The 26,655-nt window shown below is 48.5% G+C and overlaps 1 protein-coding gene across 1 annotated transcript; it reads right to left on the bottom strand.

The window, feature by feature from the left end:
* Positions 1-278: 278 nt before the first annotated feature.
* Positions 279-24,945, bottom strand: Nt5m (5',3'-nucleotidase, mitochondrial). Its single transcript, XM_036198126.1, has 5 exons — positions 24,512-24,945; positions 19,418-19,518; positions 13,293-13,353; positions 2,387-2,501; positions 279-1,027 (listed from the first exon to the last, which is right to left on the bottom strand). Exons 1-5 carry the CDS (start codon positions 24,920-24,922, stop codon positions 885-887), a joined length of 831 nt encoding a protein of 276 aa, XP_036054019.1. The 5' UTR covers positions 24,923-24,945; the 3' UTR covers positions 279-884.
* Positions 24,946-26,655: the final 1,710 nt, after the last annotated feature.

The following is a 26,655-nucleotide window of genomic DNA, read 5'->3' as shown; positions in this document are numbered from 1 at the left end:
GGTAAAGCCATGAGGAACCCGAAAATGGGCTCCCACAGGGGAGGTGCTTGAGGGAAGCAGTGCCTCCCTCAGATGAATGGGACCAAAAGAAACCACCAGGCTGCCAGCTATGCCACCATCTGGGCTGTTTTGCCTTTGCTCTCGTGTGGTACCATGTGAGGCACACAAAGGAGCGCTATGCCCACCTCTGTCCTGTGGACTGCCAAGTGCTTACATCATAGGCAGATGGCACACTAGATGACCCTGGGGCAGGTGCTAGAGAAGGCCAAGGCACAGGCTATATGTGGATAGCATTTATTTCTCATATGGTCAACAAATGTTCAAGCCTGCTGACTCCTTTCTGGGCCGTGAACAGGATCTAGGGACACCAGAGAAAGAAACCACAACACTAGCCATAGGCAGGGTCACTGTTGGCCTCCGAAGAGCCTGGTGGCCACTGAAAGCCAGGAAGAGAGAACAGACTAAGTGGTCAAGTTGGACAAGGTACCGTGTTAGAGGTGGAAGGGCACATGCCTGTCAGGGGAGCCTGTCCTCTCTCTCTCTCTCTCTCTGGCACTCCTTACCTTTGCAAAGGCTGCAGATCCTGGACCAGGGCACCCCAGTGCCTTAGAGAACATCCCTGTTGTAAGTAGTGAGGGAGAGTGGCGTGGACCACTGCCCGAGGCCAGGCCAAGCTGCCCGGGAGCAAATGCCTTTCTCCCAGCACTAAGGCCTGGGCTAGGAGAAGAAGGGGAGTGTGTCAAGAAGTTGTCTTGACCAAAGAGTCCACTGGGGTCCTCCAGGAAGTGCCAGGGAACTGCAGTACAGCCCTCAGCAGGCTGTCCGCCGTCCAGTCATGAGTTGCGAGCCCCACACTGGACCTCGAGAGAGTCACAGCACAGCCCTCAGTGGGGACGCTTGCTGTCCAAGAGGGCCTTCCAGTCATCTGCCCATGAGTGCAGCCTCCTGCGAGGGGGCTTCAGCTGCAGGTGATGATTGTGGCAGGAGGTGAAGAGGATGTGCTCCCAGCTGGGGTGTGGCTCGGCCCCTGGGGAGGAGAGCAGCGCCTCAGTCCAAAGACTGGGGCCCTGATGTAGCCCCATAAGCAGGTGTCATGCCTCATCTGACTCAGTTTCTCTGTCTGCAAAGTGATGCTCCATTAGCCTGCCCTACAGAAGGCACGAGGGTAAAACAAGGCACTGTGCACAGGGTGCTCCGTGCAACACCCAGGAAGCGGTCCGCACGGTGGTGGCTGAAGGGGCTCTGTCATCCCCTACGGTTAGGCCTGGCCAACCACCTCTGTGCTCATCCTGTGCTACCTCAAGTGGGAAGCCCAGGCCTGCATGCCCTCTGGTTACTGGTACCTATCTCCTTCACACCGTGCCGCAACTTGATAGACTCCTTGGGGCTGCGACCTACTAGCTCCTGTGGCTGAAGCCCCATGGAAGCCTCCAGAAGACCTGTGGTTTAAGAGAGGCTGTCTCCATCCACATGGACCTCTGGAGAGACTGGGGCAGATAGGCATGTTTCCCTGGCACTCAGCAGGCTTTAGGAAAGAAACTGTTTTCCTACCAATCTGACCAAAACAGAACAAACTGTTACCAGTAACTCTTAAGAACTATGGGGGGGTGGGGGGGCTGGAGAGATGGCTCAGTGGTTAAGAGCACTGGCTGTTCTTCCAGAGGTCCTGAGTTCAATTCCCAGCAACCACATGGCGGCTCACAACCATCTGTGATGAGATCTGGCGCCCTCTTCTGGCCTGCAGGCATACATGCAGGCAGAACACTGTATACATAATTAATAAATAAGCCTTTAAAAAAAAAAAAAAAGAACTACCAGAGGGAAACATCTTGCCCACAATGTGGCATAACCAGGCAGAACACATCCAGGAGACAGGAAACAGTGTGGACTGACTAACGGAACTCCCACCATGCCTGAAGCCCTTCGTCCACCCTACCTTCTCAGTTAAGTGAGCCAAGTTATCTGTTTGCGTGTTTTCTGGGAAGGGGTCATTAGCTGGAACCGGAAAAAGGGACAAATGCAATGTCCAAGCCACTGTCGGCCATCGACACTAGACTGCACCTTCCTGTTATATAGTAGACTTACCCTGCACTACCATTGTTATAAACATAAAGCTGGGTCCTCACTCAGGAAAGCCAACAGGTTAAACTTAGTCTGGGTAAGGCACAGACATTCCAGCTTCCAGTAGCCCTCTGTCCCCTGTCCCTAGGGTGCAGGCGGGACTTCGCAACAGGAGGAAGTCCCTGGCTGGGTGCTGGTAAACACCTGGTAAAGGTGGGAAGGGAGCTGAGGAGACCCCAGGAGGAGGTATGTGGGAGAAGGGAGAATGCAACTTCCGCCACCCACCCTCCCCCTGCCACCCACATCCCTGCCCTGGGCTACTTGCCTGTGATGTCCGGCCGGTCATCTATGAGAAGGTCTGCAGAGACCACAGTCTTGTCTCTGGTCAACACAATTTGCTCCAGAAATTCAGGGCCAAAGTGCTTCTCCACCCAAGCGTACTGGAGGTAAGAGAGGAGAAGATGACATCAGACAGATCTGGGAATGGCTCAGCCTAGAACCCTAGCACTCAGGAGGAAGGGAGGCTAATAATATGAAGGGCCCACTCATGCAGCTCTGTGGCCAAGAACTTGTCACTTGGGAGCTGTGTACCTGCACACTCTTCAGCTACTACAAAAGGGTCCCAACTCAGACCCAGACCTGACATCCCCAGAGCTACAGAGAATGCTCTCAGCACTCCATCAAAGGTTAGTCACACTGGCTGCTACTGTGTCCTGGGGGCTTAGTGACTTCCTAAGGTGGCTGACTCAGAGAAATAACCAGCGGATCTGCCCAGTGTCTCTGCTGAGAATTTAAAGCAGGGACAGGTGCGGTCAAACCATGTGTGACAGAATACTGGGGGGCGGGGAGCAGTAGTCTGGGAGAGAGGAGAGCTACAAGAACTTGACGGTCACATCAGTGCAAAGGGGTGCTGCAGAGCTGGTGTCCCAGGCACACAGAAAGAGTGCAGGTGTCTGCCAGACTGACAGGCAGGAAGCTCCACCATCAAACCACGGGAACAGCTACCATTGACAGGACATTGTGCACTCTGGCAGGCCACGCGTCTCTTCGCCACTGAGGGGCTCTCCCTTTCCTAGGACACTTTGGGAACTGGGAAAACGGCCTTCCCTCCTTCACCACCCTAGTGAGGCTGGCAGCAGATATGGCCTGACCAGCCACTGGCTCTGGTTCTGTTGGGAGAACCAGGAGAGAGGTGAGTGGCCCTGGGCCTGAGGTTCATGGGCATGCCACACTGCCCAGTGGGTAGCTGCATCTAGCCATCTGGCTACCTTTCTACATCCTCCCTGATCTGCTCACAGACCAAGACAGGTATGGACTTTAGTCAGGGCAGCTTCCAGCAGAAGGGAACAGGAGCCTTTGCCCGGCTTCCTCTGGCCACACCTGGAGAACTAACAGCAGCCAGAAGCTAGAAGAAGATGGCACCAAGTGTCCACTGGCTCACAGGGAATGACCCTCCAGGGGGAAGGCTGTACGACCACCTGCAGCAACCTCAGGCGGGTCCTTTTTGTCCCGGCTGTGGTCCAGGTGACTTGGGCAGACACATGAGCAAACTACACGCAGCTCGTGACCTCTAGCACAGGAAGGACTTGGAGAACAGAGCAGAGCCGATAGGGAGGGCTGCCCCATCCCACATGTGCCCTCGGGCCTCACAGTGGTAACCTTAATTTTCAGACAGTTCCATCTCTTTGGGCCTTTACCCACACACGTGCATGTACGACACACGCACAGACATGACACTCTCACACACTTTCCAGGCACACCTCTCCCCTGACGTTGCAAGTTCCTAAAACTGTCCCCCCTCTACTTCCGTCACCTTCACATTCCTCACACTTCCAGGTGATGGCCACGATTGTGGCCACGTTATCTGTATCTCTGCAACCACCTCTGACATCCTTTAGGATAGGGACAGTAGTTCTTTGGACACCTGTCCAAATGTCCATGTGACCAATGAAGAAGAAACAGTCCTTTCTGGACGGACTGCCTGAGGTCACTCTAACTGGAAAGGCTCCATGGACAAGGCCTCAGTGAAGCCCTGCAGGCCCTACTGGCCATCTTCCCAGAAAGACACCACTGCAGGGACACAGGCTTCCATCGGGCTCACAAAGCAGCTTAGCCGGGTCAAAACGCTGCCTCGGGATGATGGGTAGTGGATGGGCTGAGTCCCTGGAGTGCTTACCTGAGTGGGGTTTGGACAACCTCCAGGGGTCAGGCCATGGAGAAGACATAGGTGACCCTGGTGTTGTCATGGAGGTGACACAGAGGGAGAATGGAAGACAGAAACCGGGGCTGCTGATGTAAATGGACTCGATGTCCATCACCTTCTGACCCTCATGACAACCTGGGTGCAGACACCCTCCCCACCTCTGCAGCTCCTGGCCCTGTCTGTGTGAGGCATACTGAAGAACCAGGGAGAAGCCCTGGGTTTGAGGGGTTCACAACTAGGCAGCCCAGGCTTAGTGGCACAGGGGTTCTGAGGCAGGACAGGGTCTGGTCCCTGAACACCATGGTTCACAAACCAGTCACAGAGCCAAGAAGTTTTACTTCCCTTTGTGAATTTCCAATTCATTGTAGCCATCATCTCTGTAAGTGATAATCACGTGCCTGGGTGCAGCTTCGGTATCAAATCATCACAAGTATCTGGTCCCATGCACCCAGTCTCTTGTCTCTGGCGTGGCCTGTCTATGTAGCCTGTCTACCAACATCAGAGGAGCAACTGCCCAAAGGAAACCGTACTGTGGTCCACAGATTCTGTACAGATAGGGAAACTGAAGTTCAAAGAGGGCCAGTGATGGTTCCCACCACTGTACTCTCCTGCCCTGTATCTGGAGGAGCGCTCAGGTTCCTGCCTGAGCTACTAAGCTACCACTTCTAAGTGGACACGCCACTGCTCTGCTTCTGAGCCTTGCTCATCCCTGGAAAGCTGCCTGATCCATGTGTGGTAACTAGAGTATTGTGATGGCTATTCTTTTGGAATTCTGATGACCTCTGGAATTAATTAAAACCCAGCAGCTGGGTATATCTGTGAGGGACTTTTCCTAATTAAATCATCTAAAGTGGAAAGACCCACCTTTAATCCAGAACTTTTGAGGTAGGAAGATCCACCTTTAATCTGAGCCACATCTTTGCTGGCAACCTATATAAAGGACATGGAAGAAGGAAGCTCTCTCTGCTTGCTTGCTCTCACTGGCAAGTCCATTCCTTCACTGACATTAGAGTCCACTTCTTCATTATTCCAGCAAACACTGAAGATCAGCTGAGACAGCCAGCCTTGTGAACTGAACAATTACTGAACTTCTGGGCTTTTCATTAGTAGACAGTCACTGTTGGACTAGCTGGGACACAGCCTGTAGGCCACTCTAATAAATCCCATAAATATATATTCATTCTATCGGTTCTGTTCCTCTAGCGAACCCTGAGTAATACAAGCACCTTCTATCTCACGGGTGGGACCATGTGTGTGGAACCCCTGTGCTGCACCTGGCACACAGTGGGTACAGGAAGCTATAGCTCTGGGTCTTATCACAAATCAGAGGACCCAGGTGTCCTTCCCACTCCATGGTTCTGATAATGCCTGAGCTGTGGGACCTCCTAAGATCTGCACCCTCAGGATATAGTCGGCATGATTACATTGATGTAGGATACTGCTACCATGTCCTGGAGTAAGGCCCATGTAGTAAGGGATTGTTTCCCAGGACGGCATTGTTAAAAGTGTTAGAACCCTGGTGAGGCTGGACCTTATGGGAGAGCTTTGGATCACTAAAGGCATGTCCTCAAAGGAGACTGTGGAACTCTGGCCCCTTTCTCTTCCTCTCTTTTGCTCTCTTGCCATGAAAAAAGTAGTTTTGCTCTCTAATGGCTTCTGCCATGACCATAGGCTGCCTCACCACAGGCCTAAAGCAAGGGAGCTAACCAATCAAACCTCTGAGCAAAGGTTTATAAATCTTTTTATAAATTGATTTACCTCAGATATTTTTATAGTAATGGGAACCTGGCGAAAACAAATATCTATTAATACCTAATACATATAATTGAAACTGAACTCTAATAGCCCCAAATAATCTACAAAAAAAGAAACCAATTAGAACTATTAAAAGTAGATAATGCAGCCCAGTGGTGGTAGTGCATGCCTTTAATCCCAGCATTTGGGAGGCAGAGGTAGGTCGACTTCTGTGAATTCAAGGCAGCCTGGTCTACAGAGTGAGTTCTAGGACAGCCAGGGCTACACAGAGAAACTCTGTCTCAAAGTACCACCACCACCACCACGCACCAAAAACTAGATAATACAATACACAAAATCACTTCTATTTCTATTCATCTGGATATTATAACTAGATGAAAATTCCATTTGCAAAGGATTAAACTGAAATATGCTGAATATACATGTGGAATGGCTGAGAGAGGAAGCTCTCTGTTATATGTATTTAACACAATAAAAAATTTTAACTAAGTCAGGCATATGATGAAGGTCTGAAATCACAGTTCCTTGGAAGGTTGAGGCTAGGGGTGACTATCCCCAGTGAGCTTGGCCCACCCATATCAAGAAAATGTACCACAGACTAAGCAATCTGATGGAGACATTTTCTCAACTGAGGTTTGTTGTGGAGTATTATTTTAAAATGTAGGGTTTTTTTTTTTTTTACTCTTTGCTCTTTGGGAGCCTGCTACCCAGCTCCCAAATAAATACATGGAGTCTTATTATTACTTATAAATGCCTGGCCTTAGCTTGGCTTATTTCTAGACAGCTTTTCTTAAATTATCTCATCTATCTTTTGTCTCTGGGCTTTTACCTTTCTCTATTTTATATACCTTTCTTTACTTCTTACTCCCAGCTATGTACCTGGGTGGCTGACCTCGGATGTCCTCCTCTTTTCCTTTTCTTGCTCCTCAATCTTCTCTTCCCAGTTTTCTCCTTCTATTTATTCTCTCTGCCTGCCAGCCCTGCCTGCCATCTCTCCTGCCTAGCTATTGGCTATTCAGTTCTTTATTAGACCAATCAGGTGTTTTAGACAGGCAAAGTAATGCAGCTTCACAGAGTTAAACAAATGCAACATAAAAGAATGCAACACATCTTTGCATCATTAAACAAATGTTCCACAGCACAAACAAATGTAACACATCTTAAAATAATATTCCACCACAAAGGTTCCTCTTCTAAAATAATTCTAGCTTCTGTCAAGTTGACAAAAAAATCAACCAGGACAAGTGTCAAAGTGGGCAGAGCTCTATGGGTTCAATGGTCCACACAGTGAGTTCAGCCAGGGCCGCAAAGTGAGACCCTTTCCCCTCCCCCCCAGAAAAGGTGCTAAAGGTATAGACAGCTTGCTAATCCAAGGCCTTCCCCAGTAGCCAGGTGTGATGGATGGAGACCACAGCTGCAGCTCCAGCCTCTGTGCCAACCCAGAGCTTCCCTGACTCAAGGAACCAGGGTAAGCAGAGGGGTGGTTCTCATTGCCCCTTGACTCTGGACAGGGCTGAGCCACCCTTACCAAGTTCATCAAAGGTAGGGAAATACAGGCAGGTCCCATGGAAGAGCTCCAGGGTGTAGAAGTGAAATGGCTCAGAGAGAGCCACTGAGAGTTGTGGAGAGCTAAGTTAGTGCCCCGATCCACCTCTGGATCATCCACCTCTGGATCATCCACCTCTGGATCTGCGGAGGGAACAATTGATACTAATGTGTAAAATCTCCCCGTACTGTTAGACCTTGCTTATGGCTGACTTTAGTATCTCCTGATTGTGATCGCCTGTCACAGCTCAAAACAGACGACAATGGACTTCCAAGTGCTCCGCCAGGCTGATTCCACAGTCCCACTCACTCTTCATTATGAGTCTTCAGATGGCGGCTCTGCCCAGCCCGTGTAGAAAGGTTTTGTTACATAGGGACAGCACAAGGCTAACCCTAGGGTTGTGGAGATTTGGAGACTCATTTAGGAAACTTGTGAGCGTACCTGAAGAAGCCAGCATGGGGCATTAGTTCACAAAGGGAGTGAACAAGTGTTGCTGTGGAATTCATGGGAGCTTTATGGTTGGGTAAGGCACAAGCGATACCCACCAAACAGATAGGGGAACGTTTGCAATGCCCCGGGGCCTACAAAAGAGATGCACCCTGAAGCCCTAAGGCGGTTAATTGGAACCCCAGAGTAAAGAATGGGCAATCTCTCTAGGAGTTGTTGGCCACAAAAGGCCTAAAAGCCCCTAAAACAATGAAGGCCATGCCACAGTTGTTGGTTGCATTCCAGAACTGAACGGTGAGAGCCTATTGCTGAAGAGGTTTCGTGTTTGGGCTGCTGACTTGGAGAAATAAAGCTAGGACTGGGTCCAACATGTCCCTCCCTGAGAGCTAGCTCCTGCAGTGCCAGAAGCTGCTACTAAGGATGATGGAGAGAACTAAGCCCAGAAGTCTGCCCAGCTGTGGATCCTGCATGCTTCGTGATGGGTGTCTTTATCCAACTCCTCCCTTTCACACGCAAGGATCTATGCTGAAGAGGAAGATGAAAGATTTTAAGATCCAGAGGTGGTGGACAACTTCAAAGAAACAGTGTTTCCCGGATATGATGGGGCTAATGCACAGATGCACTCACAGAGACCGTGACAGCATCCTTGAACTGGCTCATTTTATATAGACAAAAGCTGGGGTCACCTGAGAGGAGGGAGCCTCAGTTGAGAAAACGCCTCCGTAAGATCAGGCTGCAGGCAAGCTTTTAGAGCATTTTCTTGACTAGTGATTGATGGGGGAGGGCCCAGGCCACTATAGGTGGTACAACCCTGGTACCTGAGTTCTATAAGAAAGCAGGATGAGCAAGTCCTGAGGAACAGGCCTGTTAGCACTCCTTTCCGGCCTCTGCATCAGCTTCTGCCTCCTTGGTTCTACGGGGCTTGAGTTCCTGTCTTGACTCCCCTCAGTGGAACATGATTCAGGATATGTAAGCGAAATAAACCCTTTCCTCTCCAAGTTGCTTTTGGTCATAGCAGTAGAAACCTTACCTAAACTTACTCACAAGACCTGTACAAGTTTCTTCTAGACAAAATCCCAGCATGGAGAAGTGGAAATGGGCATAGGGTCCAACCCCTAACCAAGAAGTTATTTGCACCTGAGAGCTTCTGGGAGGGGGGGAATCTATTTTCTTTAGTCAAAGAATTAACCACATCTCAGGTAGGCTGCATGCTCAGGGATAGTTGGTCAACAGAATCCATGTTTTGTTCTATCTTGTTTTCCTTCTTTTCTGCTTGTACTTTGTTTTGTTTTGTTTTTTTTATTTGTTTGTTTGTTTTTTTTTTTTAAGACAGAAAAAGAATTTGAAATGGGATGGGTAGGGAGGGGGCTTTTGGGGGCCCTTGGGGGATGGGTAAGAATGTGACCAAATATATGTGACTATATGTTATATTAATTCTTTTCAATAAAAAAAAAAGACTCTGCTAAGCCAGGCATGGCAGTTCATACCTGTAATCTTGGAAGGCTGCAGTATGAGAATTGCAAGTTCCAGGCCAGCAGGACTATTCAGGGAAATCCTACCTCAAAAAACAAAGCAACAATGGGCTGATGGTAGGCAAAGGCACTACAGTCAAGGCTCACAACCCGAGTTTGACCTTCAGGACCCACGTGGTACAAGGAGAGAGCTGACTCTCACGAGCCTTCATCTGACCAGCTTACATGCACTGTGGCAGGGCCCGTGCACACACAGAAAATACAATTAAAAAATATAAAAAGCTTTAAAGCTGGGTGGTGGCAGCTATGCACGCCTTTAATCCCAGCACTCGGGAGGCAGAGCCAGGCAGATCTCTGTGCGTTCGAGGCCAGCCTGGTCTACAGAGTGAGATCCAGGACAGGCTCCAAAACTACATAGGGAAACCCTGAATCGAAAATCAAAAACAAAAACAAAAAAAGTGTTTTAAAAAGCAACAACAGTTTTTAAAAACCTAAGGAGATGAAAAGCCACAGACTGGGAAAATATCTGCAGAACACATCACCTGATATAGGACTGGTCTCTAGAATTCAGAAAGGATTCTCACAAGTGGACACACAGCAACCCAGTGAAAAACCAGCCAAAGACTGGAGCACTTCATCTTACAACAAATGGAGGGCGGTTTGCTTAAAAGATGATCAACAGCGGGATGACATGACCATGAGGTGAAGTTTAAGCAGGGCTAGGTGCAGAGTGATGGCAGGCAGACTTAAGGCTTACTCAGTAGGAGGGAATTCATGACAGGAACTCATGACTGAGAATCTAGCCAACTACCCATGGCGGGAGAGGCCAGACCCTAGGGGAGGTGCTCTTCCTTCCATTTCCCTAAACCCTGGAACTTCTTACTGCATTCCAAGTTTTTTATCTGTAGACCCATAACTGTAGCTCTCAGATCTGCAGAGAGAAGCTTCTCTGAAGCAGATGGGGACTACTGCAGAGAGCCACACAGATCAAAATGCAGAGAACAATGGGGTACACACCCCCAACTGACACATCTACAACACAACCCCTATGCCTAAGGCTCAGGAAAAACAAGAGAAGGGGGCAGGAAAAGGTCATAAGAACCAGACCAGGATACTTGCTTCGAAATGGTGTCTTCAAGACAGGACCCATGAAATCTCAACAATACCATTACCTAAACCAGACCTACACAGGAGAATACCAGTTGACACGTTAATGTGAATGGGAGGAATTTCACAAGGCCCCATCCCTAGATGAAGAGCTACAGGGAATCAATGGCTGCTGAGTGGGAGAATCCATTTTCTCCAGGGATGAGCTCCCTGCTAGGCTGTGCTATCCCGAGAGGCTATCTCTAAGCATATGCATATACATATGCAACACTACATGGGCTCAAGAGGAAGGAGGAAAGGAGGGGTGAAGGGAGGAGAGGAGGGAGAGAGGGAGGGAGGGAGAGAGGGAGAGAAGCTAATTAAGGAAGAGCTTATGACGTTGAGAGGGAGGGAGAGCAGGGGAGGTGTTGGAGGGGGAGGATTGGTGGAAATTATATAAATACAGTGCTCATGTATGCAATTCAAAAAAAATTTTTTTTAAATGTCTTTGATAGTTCTCTGTTGGACAATGGGTCTGTTCAAGTGTTCTCCGGGTGCCTAGCTCTGTGCTGGGGAAGAAGGAAGGGCACTTATCACCTTTGCCGACCTCAGTCTGGTAGGAGGCAGAAAATAATCCAGAAACAAAGAAACAGAGCCATTCTGAGCAGTGTACAGGGAACCAGGGCCAAGACAGCTCTGTCTCCGCTATGACATAGCAGAGACCGGATAAACGTTAACTCTGGTGGTCAGCAAATGTGGGACATTACCAACTGTACTAGTTACTGTGCTTGTCAATGCAATAAGGACCCTGTATGAACAAACTTAAGGAAGAAAGGATTGGTTCTGGCTCATGGTTTGAGGACACACCATCTATTACGGCGGGGAAGGCACAGAAAAGCTGGCTCACATCTGGATAGACCAGGAAACAGAGATTAGAGAATCCCAGGTTGGAAGCGGGTTTCCAGCCCATAAACCTGCCCCCAGCAACCCACATTTACCAGCCAGACCCCATCTCCTAAACCTCCCTCAACAGCACCACAAACCAGGGGCTGGGCAGTCACATGAGTCTATAGAGGGCATTTTACACCTGAGCCATAATACAAGTCAGGGACAGTAATAAAACAGAGTAATGAAACATCCTCCTTGGATGGAAAGAGCCAGGCAGGTCTTCAGACTTATTTTTACAGGAACGTAATTAACCCGGGGCTGACATGATCCACCTTATAAAGTTTCATCAGTTCTATAAAGAAATTTAAAATCGCAGCAGTAAGAGAGGCAGACGGATGCCAGGCATGTTTCAGAAAGAGAGTACAGGAAACAAGGCCCGTACCACTAGGCATGGAGGACATTTCTAGTAGAGACGGTATACAGCACGTCTCACCACAAGCAATAGAAACCGGGAACTGCGGCTGAGTTGAACTTGTACAGACTTCTTCTCATGGTTCCCTACACAAAAGTGTGGAGCAGCCGCAGCAAAGGCATGCACACTGGATCCGGTATTGTAGTCACCGGGCATGGCTTAAGTACTCAAGTACAGGGGGAGATGTGGACATAATGCCACGCTGGTTTCTATAAAGGAACTTGACAGCCACCCAGGGCACTTGACCCTCACGGCTCAAGTTTAGGGGTCCAGCAGAACCATCTGACAAGTTGGCCGAGACCATGCTGCCACTCCCAGAGTTTCTGACTCAAAAGGTCAGTGTTACTGAAATGTCTGTTTCTAACCAGTCCCCACCTGTCCAGAACCTCCTTTGCGGATCGGTCTTCTGATACAAAGCGGAGACCCAGCCTTCATTCCTCACTCCACCCGCAAGCTGTGGCTTGAACACCCACTCCCTCGGGCTGAAAGGAACGCAGACTTGACAGTTCAAAAGGGGTGGGGATGAGCACCAGCTGACCCAGCAAGGCAGACAAACAACTCCAGGCCAGGAAGGCTTGTGTGGGAAGAGAGGAGGGAAGGCAGAGATACTCAGAAGCACTCAGCATGAAGATGTGAAGCCTGAGGGGGTGGAGGTGCCTGGGAACCCAGCCTCTTGAGCTCACAGGAGCATCTGAGAAACCCACAAGGTGTGGTGGCCCAGTCCTCTAGCCTGGTGCAGAAAGCAACCGCAACTTCTAATGTGCAGAAAGCACCCCGCTTGGACTGTTTTACTTCTTCATTAGACAAAGGAGCTCACAGAAAAAACTTGGATTGCTTTGCTTATACGTTCTTTCTTGATTTTTGTTTTAGGAAAGGGGCCATGACGGATTTCACTATAGCCCAAGCTGGCCTCAAATTCACTATGTAGCACAGGCTGGCCTGGAATTTTCAATCCCCCTTTCTCAACCTACCGAGTGCTGGTGTTACAGGTTGGCCCACCATGACTAGCTCTTGGTCAGACTTTTCATGTAAGCCTGAGGACGAAGTTGAGTGGCAAAGCACTTGCCTGGGTTCCAGTCCCAGTACCACAAGAGAGAGTGTAAAAATAAATGAAAAGACTCTGTTCATGCACGGATGTCCCTGAGCGTCTGACCCCTCCCTGATCCCTGTCACCTGCTTTACCAGACTTTCCTGGACCAGGCACATCTGATAAATGTGGCAGGTACCCTTCCCACCAAGCCCATGTTGTAACAAGTCCATCCAGCACACGAGACAGAGCTTCAGGCTGGTGCAGAGAGGGAGGGCGCACTAGGATGGGGCCTTGTGTCACACAGCAGCCCTTGCCTGGGACCTACTCCTTACCTTCTCATAGGGACAGTACTTGATCATCTTGATGGGGCTTGTACAGATGAAGACATCAGTGCTGTCAGAAGAGAAAGCGCAGTGAGCCCTGCATCTATGCCCACACCACTGCACACCACCCACCTCTGCAAGCCGAGCCCTGCATCTATGTCCACACCACTGTGCACCGCCCACCTCTGCTAGCTGAGCCCTGCATCTACCTCCACACCATTATGCACTGCCCACTTCTGCTAGCTGAGCCCTGCATCTACGTCCACACCACTGTAGCCAGGGTCTACGCCTGTACCCATTATGGGAAAACCCACTGTTCTGCACCTTCCCACACAAGAGGCTACAACTTGCAATTTCTGCCTGATTCAAAGATCCTGGGAAGCCACCTATGATAAGCCCAGGGCACGGGCAACAAACTCTGAGGTGGGCAATTTCTTCAGGACCAGGCCCAGAAGGCTAGCTGGGTTAATTGCATACTCAGAGAGAGAGAGAGAGAGAGAGAGAGAGAGAGAGCGAGCAGCCTTTGGTAAGATGCACAGTACTGAAAGGATGTCGAGGGCTCAGTGGCAGAAAAGGAAGTGTCACAAAGCCGTGGGTTCCTTCTCCAGCACCAGAAACAGAGGAGGGAGAAAATAAAGGAAAAACATACTGCAGAGTCTACAGACAGTTGAAAGAGAGCTGCATCCCTAGCTGATTGAAAGGAAACTATCCTCCATCCCCTGGCTGCGGGCTGCATGGGAAGGGAGCCAGGTTCCACCACTGAGACAAGCTCTCCAGCTCTGGGGCCTCAAGAGGGACGTGGGCTTTGCATGGTGAATGCACTGTCACACCTCTGGGTTGCTGATCCTGTCCAAGAAGGGCTTCCCAGGTGCTTGCTCCTCCTCACACCACTGGATGGATCCCCAACCACCACACCACCCTGTCCCAAACAGTCCTAACATTGTGTTCTACTCTGGCACCTGTACGGGCTGGCCCATCAAGCTGAGCTGTAGGAGTGGCGTTTCTCCAACTCTCTTCGGCAAATTAGTCCCCGGGGAGTTGTATGGAGACCTGTCTGGTGGCCTCTGGGGGTTTTGATTGTACCTGCTGTGTTCAGGAAAACATCGGGTGCAGAGTGACAACAGAGTTGGCAGAGAGACAGTATCGGGCCCAGCCTCTCTGGAGATGCCTCACATGAAGGTCTGACTGTAGACAGGCTTTTCCTCACCCCAAACCTCACAGGGAAGGAAGGCAAGCAAGCTGCCTTCCCTCTTCTTCACTGCTCCCTCCAAAGCCTGACTGCTGAGGCCCAGGCCACACAGCCCTCTCTCCACTCCCACCCTGTTCCGCCACATGCTGCCTAGCCACAGAGCTTAGAATGACCTTGTTTAACTCTCAGTCCCAAGCTCTGCCTGCACTCAACTCTTTAGCCTAGATACAGACAGCCTGGCCAGTTCTGACTCCGCCATGTCATTCTTCTTCATCCCAACTAAACCTTTATGTGTGGAGGAGGCACAGGCAGAATCTTTTGTTATGCTGCCCTGACTGGCTTTGAACCCCTGTGCTCATATAATCCCTCTGCCTGTCTTCTGAGTAGATGGGCACCATGTGGCTCAAACTGATTATTTTTAAACAGTTTTATTGAGATACAATTGACGTGCAAGCACGCATGTGATGCACATACATACATACAAACATACTGGTAAACACACATAACCATAAAATATAAAGTTTCGAAAACTACACTTACTAGAAGGGAAATTTTTGGTAAGTTGTAGGACAGGCACACCACAAGAAGTGGATCACCACGGTCAAGGGTGGAGCACACCCTCCCCCGGTCTGCCTCTGGCTGGCCTCCTGACCCAGGAGCCCCAGCAACCACCAGGCTGTTTTTTTCCCACTACAGATGGCTTTGTATATTCTCGAACTTCCTTGGAGCATGTCCCTTCATTCAGTAAACTATTCAGCCACTAAACACATGAGCAGTTTGTATCTTTTTAAGAGTCAAGCAAACTGATTTTAAGGTTTTGTTTTAGTTTGTGTTTGGGTTGGTCATTTGTTTTGTTTTTGAGACAGGATCTCACCATGTAGTCCTGGCTGGCCTGGAGCTTGTGATGTAAACAGGACTGGCCTTGAACCACAGAAATCCACCTACCTCTGCTTCTTGAGTGCTGGGATTAAAGGAGTGCGCCACTACTCCTGGCCTGATTTTAAGTAGTACTGAGATATAATCCACATAGTGTAACATTTATCCATTTAAAGTATATAATTAAATAAATTTTAGTGTATCTGCAGGGTTTTACCAAACACAACTGCAACTTAATTTTTAGAATATTTCTAGCACCCACAAAAGAAACCCTACTAAGCAAATCAGCACCCATTCCCACTTCCTCTGGCCCTGGTGGCAACAGATCTGCATTTTTGTCTTGAGGACCAGCCAGTCCTAGAGATTTCATGTAACTGGGATCACACAGTGTGTGGTTTCTGTGTCTAGACCTCTCCACTTGGCATCATGGCTTCAAGGTTCCTTCATGCTGCTGTATGAATGTGGCATGGTCACTCTTGAATACCTGTGTGCACATTGACTAACTCCCCTGGGTAACAGTACCAGTGAATAGTCATTATAGTGTAAATAGTCACAGTCACAATAGTGTAAATAACTGTTTATAGTACAATGGCATTGTGTAGTCATTATGTAACGGCTTGGTTACATAAATAGAAGAATCCGTACATGCTCATAGCAAACACAGCCTGTATCATAGGTCCTATGGTCTGGATCTGGAGCACTCCCCAAAGTCCCCAGCCTTGGGAATTATAGAAGAAAAGTAAGTCATTATAGGAAGAAAGTGGTATGTCCTCATAAAAAAGGCATTGAGACTCTACCTCTTCCTGTCTCTTGCTTCAATTCCTAGCCACCATGATGTGAATAGGCCTCTTCTGCCACATGGTCACATGGTCCTAGTTGCTCTGTGCCACCAAGGCTCAAAGAAACAGGGCCAAAGAAAAAGTAACCATTAGCTGCAATCTCCATGGTCATGAGCCAAGACAAATCTTTTTCTTTAAAAAAACTTTTAAAAATTATTTTATGAGTGGTTTGCCTGCATGTTGTATGTGCACAGTATACATGCCTGCTGCCCAAGGAGGTCACAAGAGGGCATCAGATCCCATGGGACTGAAGTTATAGACAGTGTGAGTAGCCATGTGGGTACTTGGAATCGAACCCAGGTCCTCCACAAGGACAAGTGCTCCTAACTACTCAATCACCTCTCAAGCCCCCAACCCTTTCTCTTTTTCTTTCCTGTGCTGATTACCTTGGGTGTTTTCTATAGTAGTAGCACCAAGTTAACTAATGTAAGAGACTTATTAGCGGGGCTGGAGAGATGGCTCAGAGGTTAAGAGCACTGACTGTTCTTCCAGAGGTCCTGAGTTCAATTCCCGGCACCCACATGGTGGCTCACAACCATCTGTAATGAGATCTGGCGCCCTCTTCTGTGTACATAATAAATAAATAAATCTTCTTTAAAGAAAAAAAGAGGCTTATTAGCATATTGGATATACTAAAAATACACGTTTATCAAGAATGTAACTTTTTATTGATTAAATTTATTCTTTGACAATTTCATATATGTATTTAACACATCCTGATTACTCTCACTTATTTGTTTTGTTTTGTTTTGTTTTTCGAGACAGGGTTTCTCTGTGTAACTCTGGCTGTCCTGGAAGTGGCTCTGTAGACCAGGCTGGTCTCGAACCCACAAAGATCCACCTGCCTCTGCCTTTTGAGTGTTGGGATTAAAAGCATGCACCACCACCATTTTTTAAAATTTACAATTACTTATTTATTTTGGGGGGGGGTTGCCACAGTGCACATGTGGAGATCACAGGACAACTTACGGAAGCCAGCTCTCTCCTTCTACTGTGCGGGTCCCAGGACTCAGACTCAGGCAGGCTTGGTGGCAACTCCTTATACCTGCTGGGTCTTCTCATCACCTCCCTCAAGCCTCTCTTAGCTCTCCCAACGTAACTTTTCTTTCAAAATATTTTGTATTCAAAATAGGTTCAAAGGAGGAGAAGAATAAAATAACCATAAAATGTCTGAAAAGTCATACATTGGTTTATAAATATACATCTATAGCTTAAATGAAATTTTTCCATCTGAGCTGACAATATTCCCTCCAAGAACCAAAGGCCATCTACCAAAAACCCCAACACCAGGTACTAGAAGCCCTCTTTGAGTTGTTGGTCAGAGTTGTCCAAGAGATTCCCAAATAACTACTGCTACTGCCTTTGGTCGACCCCGTACCCCAGAGGTGGAAGGTCAGTCCTAATGCTGAAGACACCATGTACTTCAGAAAGAGCCCAGAAACTCTGGGCTGGAACTGACCTGAAAGCCTCATCCCTGAGGACTACCAGAAGGCACCATGCAAGCTTCCAAAGGAGGAGGCAACTAATAGTCCTAACCAGCTACGATGCATATGAATCACGACAATGACCAGCATGGCACTATAACCCTAAAGGTAGAGTAGGGGCATGCATATGTTAGTGATAACCAACAGCTCTCTGCTTGGACTTAAGACTCATTCATTCAACAAGAACAAATTAGGCCTGGTACTGGAAATCAAGCCAACTGCCCAAGGCAAGTAAAGTCATGAATCTTGGAGAAGAACCTACAGCCACCACTGTATTAAGCCAGCAAAGTCCCTAACTACATGCTAAATATTTGTTCTCACACCCACAGATAAGTGTAGTCCCCACCCCTCATCAAGGAGACTTCTCACTGCAGCAGACAGAGACCACCACAGAAAACCACAACCGATCAAAAGTTATGGAGTCCCATCCCAATGGAGATCTATATCTACAATACTACTGTACCTCGGGGACCATGCTGGAAGAGGGCGCTGGAAAGTTCAAGGCCAGTCTGGTCCCATAACAAGCTCTAGGCCAGCCAAAGCTACATAATGAGAACCTATCTGAGTTAAAATATTAAAGAAAACACACAAGAAAGAAAAACCACAATGAGAGACCATAGTCATGGCTACCGCCAGGACAGCTAAAAAAATAAGAGACAATAACAAGTGTTGACAAACACTTCAAGTAACTGCAGTCTTCCTGAAATTTATGGCAAATAGCTCGATGGTTCTTTAAAACATTAACTATAGAATTACCCTATGACCTTAGAGTTTTACTTCAAGGTATATGCCCCAAAGAAGTAACAGCAAGTGTTCGTTCAAACAAATGCTAACACAAATGTTCATGGTAGTATTACCCACAAAGTTGAAAGATGAAAACAGTTCAAATTTCCACCAACTAATGAATGGATACACAAAATGCAGTCTATCTATACAATGGATACTATTCAGTTGTCAAAAGCATAAGTAATTGGTTGGGGATGTAGGTGGATGGTTACAGCCCTTGCTTGTCATACAAAATGCCCTGAATTCCATCCCCTGTCACACACACTCACAAGAGTAAAACAGTGAGTATTGGGAGCTACTACAAAATGGATAAACCTTAAAATCATTAAGAAGCCAGAGCACACACTAGATGGTCGCACTTATGTGAAGTGTCTATAACAGGCAAACCCCTGGAGGCGGAAAGTGGATTAGTGGCTCTTAGGAACCATGGAAGGGCAGGAATGAGCAGTGTGCTAATGGGCTTGACATTTTCTCTTAGGGGATGATGAAAAAAATTCTGAAACTGACAGTAGCAATGGCTCCACGCCTTTTTAGTGTTCTAAAGCCACTGAACTGTACACTCGAAATGGGTAAGCTACAAGGTGTGGAGTACGCGTCAATACGGCTGTGCTTATAGAAGATCTCAGAGAAGTTCCAATTGGCTTCAGAGGACCATAAAGGTGAGTTGAGGGCCTCACCACATACAAGCTCTTGGTTCACCAGAACAAAATGACACCTTTGTCCTTTCTGAACCCCCTTTTCCAAGTGAGGCCTACTGCTCACCCTCTTTTCAGCACTTGGCAGACTAGGCTCATCTGCCCCATGTGACTGCTTCACAATGGCAAACTGGACTTCCCTGGTTTGTGCCTGGAAGGTCTTTTGCTGGGGTCAGCAATGAGAATGTAATGGGCCTCTTTGGAGACAGCAAGATAAAGGTGTGGAGCTGACCTGTGGAGTCCCAAGGCAGGAAGGCATACTCACTTCTGAAGATTAGCCATCTGCTTCACAGCTTCCACAGCTCCTGGCAGAGGGTCAAGTTCAAAGAAGAAATCCTTGGACTCCCAGATGCTGACGGCTTTCTCCTGAGAAGCCAAAAAAGGCAAGTCACCTCCAGGTCCCCACTGACTTACCACCCTCCTCTTGAAAACATACACAGCTGGGCAGAGTTTGCTGCTCAGTGGGAGGGGGTTCAAAGCTCCCTACACTCACCCTAGACCTGTGTCCTAGGAGGAATCACAAGGAGTTGGCATGTGCTTGGGCCCCTCTCTCAGGAAGGATGTGACCTCTCTTAGGACACAGCAGAGACAAACTAAGGTGTCAGCTCTGGGACAGCCACCTGGTGTTCTCAGGTTGAGGACAGTCTTCAGAAAGTGCATATTTGCTAGGCTTGCCTAGAACAGCCAGCACACAGTGGGGGCTGAGGGAATGCATTCATGGCCACAGAGTCACTAGAGTTGGAGGCTGAAGGAACTCGAGGTCCTGAAGTACACTGTGGTCTACAAGGACAGGGATATGGTAAGCCGGGGAAAGGACATCTGGGAGAGCCCCAGGGTTCCTCATCACACCAATCAGAACAGCTGTGCCCTCACCTGGTTTATGTGCCGAGGTACCAATACATTGTCTTATTTTATTGAGATGGGATCTCTCTGTGTAGCTCTGACTGTCCTGGGACTCTCTGTGGAGGTCAGGCTGGCCTTGAACTCACAGAGATCCACATGCCTCTGCCTCCCCACAAAAAGGAGTTTTGTTGCTTAGAAAATTTGAAAGCCAAAATCCAGACACCTGTGCTAGGCATGGTGGCCCATGCTAGTCCCATTACTTGAGAAGCCAGGCTGGGCAACAAAATAAAACCCTGTCTCAAAAAGAAATACAAACTCTCTTTTTATCTATAGTAAAACTGATGCCATATAGCAAAACAGTGGCTGAGTAAGGATCCCCTTTCCACCATGTGTGAGTAGGTCAAAACTCATGTTCCCATAGTGGGGCCAGGTCTCTCCTAGGGCCAGACAAGGGGGAAGTAAGATATCTCAGCCTCTGAGAAGGGAGTGTCTCAGTGTTGTGCATGAGTTCAGTACAGGAAATCCCACTGCCTGATTAAGAGAGCGCCAATCTCCTTGTCAACTACACAGGTTGAACAAACACACTGTTACTAAGACACATTCTCAAGTTCCATCCTTGCAAACTACAAGGACCAAAGATTGCTGGTTAACAATTTAAGAAAAGCATGATTTTCTTCAAGGCCACTTAGGGGTAAAACCACCAGGACTTGAACTCATATATGGAGGCAGTATGACCCTTTCTGTGGGCCAGCTCTGACATGTCCACCACCCTCACCACCAACATGAAGACAAGACCCATCCCTTTCTCCCAAAGTCCTGGTGAGACAGAACAGACATGGAATTCCAACACCAAGTCTATAGTTAGCCTCTCAGTTCCCTGGGAAGCACTGGGAGAGGCAATTCCCTCTCTGGGCTCAGGTCTCTGTCCTAACAATTAAGGATGCTAAGTTAGTTGAAATGAGCTTTTCTTTCAACCTTTGCCCAGTTTCCCTCCAAGAGTGGAAACCAAAAGGAACAAAGACAAAGGTACTCCATGACCCTTAGGAGCCGTGGAGTCTACATCCATGGATTCAAACAACCACAGACAGAAACTACCAGGGGGATTACTGTCTGCACTGAACCCTCAGGGGCCTTTTTCTGTGTCGTTACTCCCTCACCATGCAGTATTCAAAACCATCTCCAAGGCATTTACACTTTGTATTATGTCACCTACAGCAGGGATGAGCTACATAGGATTACACAGGCCATACACAGATGCCATGCCATTTTACATGAAGGACCTGAGCATCTGTAGATTTCTGGTACCCTAGAGGTTCCTGGAACAGGTTTCCCCAATACCAAGGGGCAAGAATACAAAGTAAGCATGGCCACAGCTATTACACCTAGACTGTTTGGTTTAACCACTGATACTTCAGACAGCTAGGCCACAGGAGGCTCTGGGGGTATCCTTCAGTGAGTTGAGGCCTGGAAAAGGGATGAGTGGAAATCAATAGGTCCTTCCCATCTCAGCAGCACTTGGCAGACAAGAGTTAGTCCCCTTGGGTCTGGAGTATCTACACAAAGAGCTATTAAGTCACTGCACCTCTTCTTTGTTCTATGGTGCTGATGATGAAACCCAGGGCATCATGCATCCTACGTAATCACAATCACTAAGCTAAACCTCTAAGTCTTCCTCCTCCTCCTCCTCCTCCTCCTCCTCCTCCTCCTCCTCCTTCTCCTCCTTCTCCTCCTCCTTCTCCTCCTCCTCCTCCTCCTCTTCCCCCTCCTTCTCCTTCTTCTTTCTTCTTCTTTTCTCTTCCTCTTCCTCCTCTTCTTTATGGTGCTGGGATTGAAACAAGTCTGCTTGCAGAGTCTGGGTAGATTTCATTTTATCCCTGGGTAGATTCATATATTCCCAGGGCTGGAGAGATGGCTCAGTAGTTTAGAGCACTTGTTGCTCTTGCAGAGGACCTGGATTCAATCCCAGCACCCACATGGTGGCTCACAACCATCTGTAAGTAACTCCAGTTCCAAGGCCTTGGATATCTTCTTCTGACCTTTGTACACTGGGACTGTACAGAGTGCACATGTATATATGCAGACGAAACACTCACACACATAAAACTAAATAAACAAATTTAATACATTCCTATAAGGAAATAATGTCCCCCAAATGCAAACACTGGCCAGTCATCTACAAGTGAACCTCATGCAATGCTGAGGCTACAAAGGTGACAGGGATTGTTTGCTTGAAAGCTTTCCATAGTTCTCAGCTCTGGGAGATGTCAGCTACCCGGGCTCTGTGGAAGTTGCCTGCAGAAGTACCATCTGCGAATGAACAGAAACTATCCCCCATGTCCCCTTGCAGTACCTGTCCCTCAGTAAACCAGATTGCTGTGGGGGTGCCACATTTATTATGTAGGGGTCTGAGAGTTGTGGGCAGAGTTGCAGGGATAGTTATGAACCCTAGGGTCTTACACTGGCTAGGCTACCCTCTACCATTGAGCTGTATTACCAGCCCTGTCTGTACACCTTGTTGACATCAAGAGAAAGCAGAACAGAAACCATGTGGCGGTGGCGCATGCCTTTAATCCCAGCACTCAGAAGGCAGAGCCAGGCGGATCGAGGCCAGCCTGGTCTATAGAGCGAGATCCAGGACAGGCACCAAGACTATACAGAGAAACCCTGTCTCGAAAAACAGAGAGAGAGAGAGAGAGAGAGAGAGAGAGAGAGAGAGAGAGAGAGAGAGCGCAGAACAGGGAACAGGACATTAAGACTGGGGAAAGAGAGCTGGGTGATGGTGGTGCACGCCTTTAATCCCAGCACTTGGTTGGCGGAGGCATCGGATCTGTGAGTTCAAGGCCATCCCGGTATACAGAGTGAGTTCTAGGACAGCTAGGACCATTTCACAGAGAAACTCTGTCTTTAAAAAAAAAAAAAGTGAGGAAAGAGAAATATGTGCAGCAGGCAGACAGCTTGCTAGGTTTGAATCCCACCTGCACACCTCACTATCCTGTGATGTGGGAGCAGGTTTGCTTGTGTGCAAAGTGGAGATGGTAGCATCTTCCTACAGTCAAAACAAAGCAGTGGACCGTGCAGGGATTGGAGAAAGTCCTGAGTGAATGTATGTTGCCGACAGAGGCAGAGCCATGGAGGAAAGGCAGAGCTTCTCCCCTGGCATGAGAGTTAGAGGCATGAGAACGCCTTCCTCTGGTCCAAGTCTAGATTTTGATAGTGTGTACAGAAATTGTCCACCCCAGCTTTCTCCTCTGGGTGTATGCCATCTGCAGACTGCTCCTACCTAGATTAGCTAAACCTGTCTCTCCCAGATCCAGTGGCACACCACAAACCTTGCCTCCTGGTTCACCTGTATGCACCAACTTTCTGTTCAACTCTATAATAAACACCTTGAGCTTTCAGGGGTAGTATGGTTCTCCAGCAAAGAGCCCAGTCTAGCTGAACCCAGCTTTCCGTCTGTGTGTCTTTTTCTTCACTACCTTACTGACATCAGTCCCTGGAGGGTGTTACAAACCTGGGTAAATATCACCCTCCTCACCATCAAGCCCTCTAGCTACAGCCTCCAGGTAGCCAACTGAGAGATGCCAGAAAACTCATTCTCTAAGTAAATGCTGGGCAAATGCCCCTGTTCCTTTCATAAAATACTTTAAGTTCCAAATTACACTCTCTCTACCAAAAGGCCTGGGTATCTGTCTAGCTATGGGGGAGGGGATTGCCCAAGGGCTCAGCAAAGGCCTTATACAGGTCAAGAGGGAAGTTCACTCTAGCAAGACTGACTCCCCAGGTGACACTCTGAAAGTCATACTCTCTACCTATGCTTCCATGGAGTGGGGCAAAACAGGAGGGGAAGACACCTATCAAATTCATCGGGAGGAAGAAATAGCCATGTCTGTGTAAGAGTAAGGAGACACAATGCTTAGTCTATTTTTCCCCGTGTAACAAACTACCTGAGACCAAATACAACAAGGGTTTAAACTCCCAGCCCAGCCTGGTGTTACAGGCTTGTGATCTCAGCTTCTGGGGAGGTTACAGCAGGAGGATCAAAATTTCAAGGCCTGCCTAGGCTACATACAGAGTGAGTCCAAGGGCAGCCCAGAGAAGTCAGTGAGAGCCAAAGACAAGGGGAAAAAGTAAGAGGATTGGAGATGTAGGTCAGTGGTAGAGAGCTTGTCTAACCTTCAGAAGACTTCATTCAATCTCCAATACTGAGCGGAGGCGGGTAGAGAGGGGCTGTGGTAGGGGTGGGGTGGGGAGAGGGATGGGAGAGGGAAAGAGGGAGAGAGGATCAAGATAGATTTCTAGCGGGAGAGTAAGGAGCCTGATACAAGCCCAGGTGACAGCCAGCAGCAGCTGAACCGGCGGGTCCCCCTAGCGCTGTGGCCACTGGCCTCCCAAAGGCCCGGTTGTACAAAAGGACCCGCCAGAGGTCATGGGGGAGTCGGGCTGGCTTGGGGTTGGCCAGCTGTGGCCTCGGTTTCCCCTCCCGCGGGGCCCGGCTGAGGGGCCTGCGGGTGCTCACGCTCAGCCCAGGCTGCAGTCGTCCGTACTGCTCCGACACCCAGAAGCCGCGCCGGTCTTCCAGCGCCACGAAGGGCAGGTCTGGGAAGCGCGCGCGGAACTTCCGGAGGAACCCGCCCTCGAAGTCAGCCAGTACGCCGTCCATGTCCACCAGCACCCGCAGGGCGCGGCTACCCGCCCGGCTCCGCTCGGCCCGGACCGGGGCGCCGCGGGGACGCGCGCAGCAGCCGCGCAGCCTGAGCATCGCCCCGCTCGTTGTCCGGGATCCTCGGCAGATGCAGCCTTCGCCGGGGACACGGACGCGCAGGCTCCAGCCCAGAGCGAGGCCCGTGCGCAGCCCCGCCGCCCTTAAAGGGATAAGCGCCGGGAGAAGGTGAGCGCGAACGCGAGTTGCTGGTCGCCCTGGGGACATCCAGTCCCAGGTTGCAGCGCCTGCGAGCGGCAGACTGGAGCACTCATCCAACTGTGGCACTGGAGGATGGAGGAGCCCAGCAGCCAGAGGGACAAAGCTGTGTCCTTAGGTATTTATTGAACACTTAACTTCGTTGGGCTGTGAACCCAACAAACAATTGCGGGCACAGGGTTTTAAACAGCTAGTCATCCTGAAGTATAGCCAGAGAGGATTTTATAGTTCGGCACAGGGAACGGCGAAAGTGCCTGTTGTGCGTGGTCCTCTTTGAGCATAAATGCTGATTGTATGCAACCATGACCTTACACAACTTAAAGATAGCAGAGGGTAAGCCTTCAAATCTATACAGGTTATAAGGGAGACAGTTGTTTAGTGTCCAGCCTGACATTATTGGATTCAACAGTGAGTCTTAAAATATGTCTATAAATTTGTTAATTGTTACTATGTCTCATGATATTAAAAAAGAAACCAGTACGTAGAAAAAATATTTCAAAGGATGTAAACATGAAGATACTTTAGAAAGAAAGAGCTTTGTATGTTAAGACTTTGTTCTACCTGGTCTGGAGCCCCAGCCCCTACATTGCAGCTCACAATCCTCGCTAACTCCGGTCCCAGAGGATACAACGCCCTCTTCTGGCCTCTTTGAGCACTGCATGCTCGTGGTGCACAGGCGTACATTCAGGCAAAACATCCGTACACATAAACATAAAAATAAATAAATAAAATATTTTTTAAAATAAAAAAAATACTTCGCCCCAGATTGTGAGGGTTGGATTTTTCCCAAATGAGAAAGATAAAATACAAAGCTAGAAAGCTCGTGGCACAGAAGGTCTATGCAAGTTACATGAAGTTTATAAATAAAGAAACTAGCCAGAGGACCAGGCAATCTGCTGTAAGACTATGTTTCCTTGAAATGGCAGAGAAGCAGCCAGGTGGTGGTGCTGCACGCCCTTAATCCCAGCACTCAGGAGGCAGACGCAGGCCGATCTATGTGAGTTTGAGGCCAGCCTGGTCTTCAGAGTGAGTTCCAGGACAGTCAGGGCTACACAGTGAAGCCCTGTCTTAAAAAACCAAAAAGGTTGGTTCTAGTGACTCGAGGATGTCATAGGGCTCACTTCTTTGTCTCTTTCTGTATTTTTGAGTTATGGTTGACTCTGGATACCCCTAGGTTTCTGCATTTGAGAAATCAACCATGGTTTAAAAATATTCTTTAAAAATTTCTTCTGCCTTTAATCCCAGCACTTGGGAGATAGAGGCCTGAGCAGGCTGATCTCTGTGAGTTCAAGGTCAGCCTAGTTCACAAATCAAGTTCCAGGCCAGCAGGAGCTATACAGTGAGACATGGTCTCAAAATTAAATGAACAAACAAATAGATAATAAATGAATAAAATGTTGATTTCTGAGGGACATAGGAGGATATGCATCTGTCACATTCAAACACTTCAGCACCTTTTTTGAACTGCCCAAAGTAGCTCCATTTTGTCCCAGCTTTAGTGCACCCAGTTGCTCCCCAAACCCCTGCTAAGCACATCATCTGTACAGACTCTTCTCATGCTGCCAACCTGTAGCTTCCAGGGGTCTGTTGTACAACATGAAACATTGTTTTAATCAGTTGAACTGAAACCTTTCAAACTTGTGGCTGGCTCCCTGCCTGCCTCTGGTAGGATGTAATTGTGGTTTTATAAATCCTCCCCTGCCTTGTTTGGGAGCTAAGAGTTCCTTGTGGCAGGAACCTGC

The sequence above is a fragment of the Onychomys torridus genome, chromosome 8, assembly GCF_903995425.1.
Source record: "Onychomys torridus chromosome 8, mOncTor1.1, whole genome shotgun sequence".
NCBI lineage: Eukaryota > Metazoa > Chordata > Mammalia > Rodentia > Cricetidae > Onychomys > Onychomys torridus.
The sequence above is the reverse complement of the archived record's forward strand: the minus strand, read 5'-3'. Positions and strand labels throughout refer to the sequence as shown.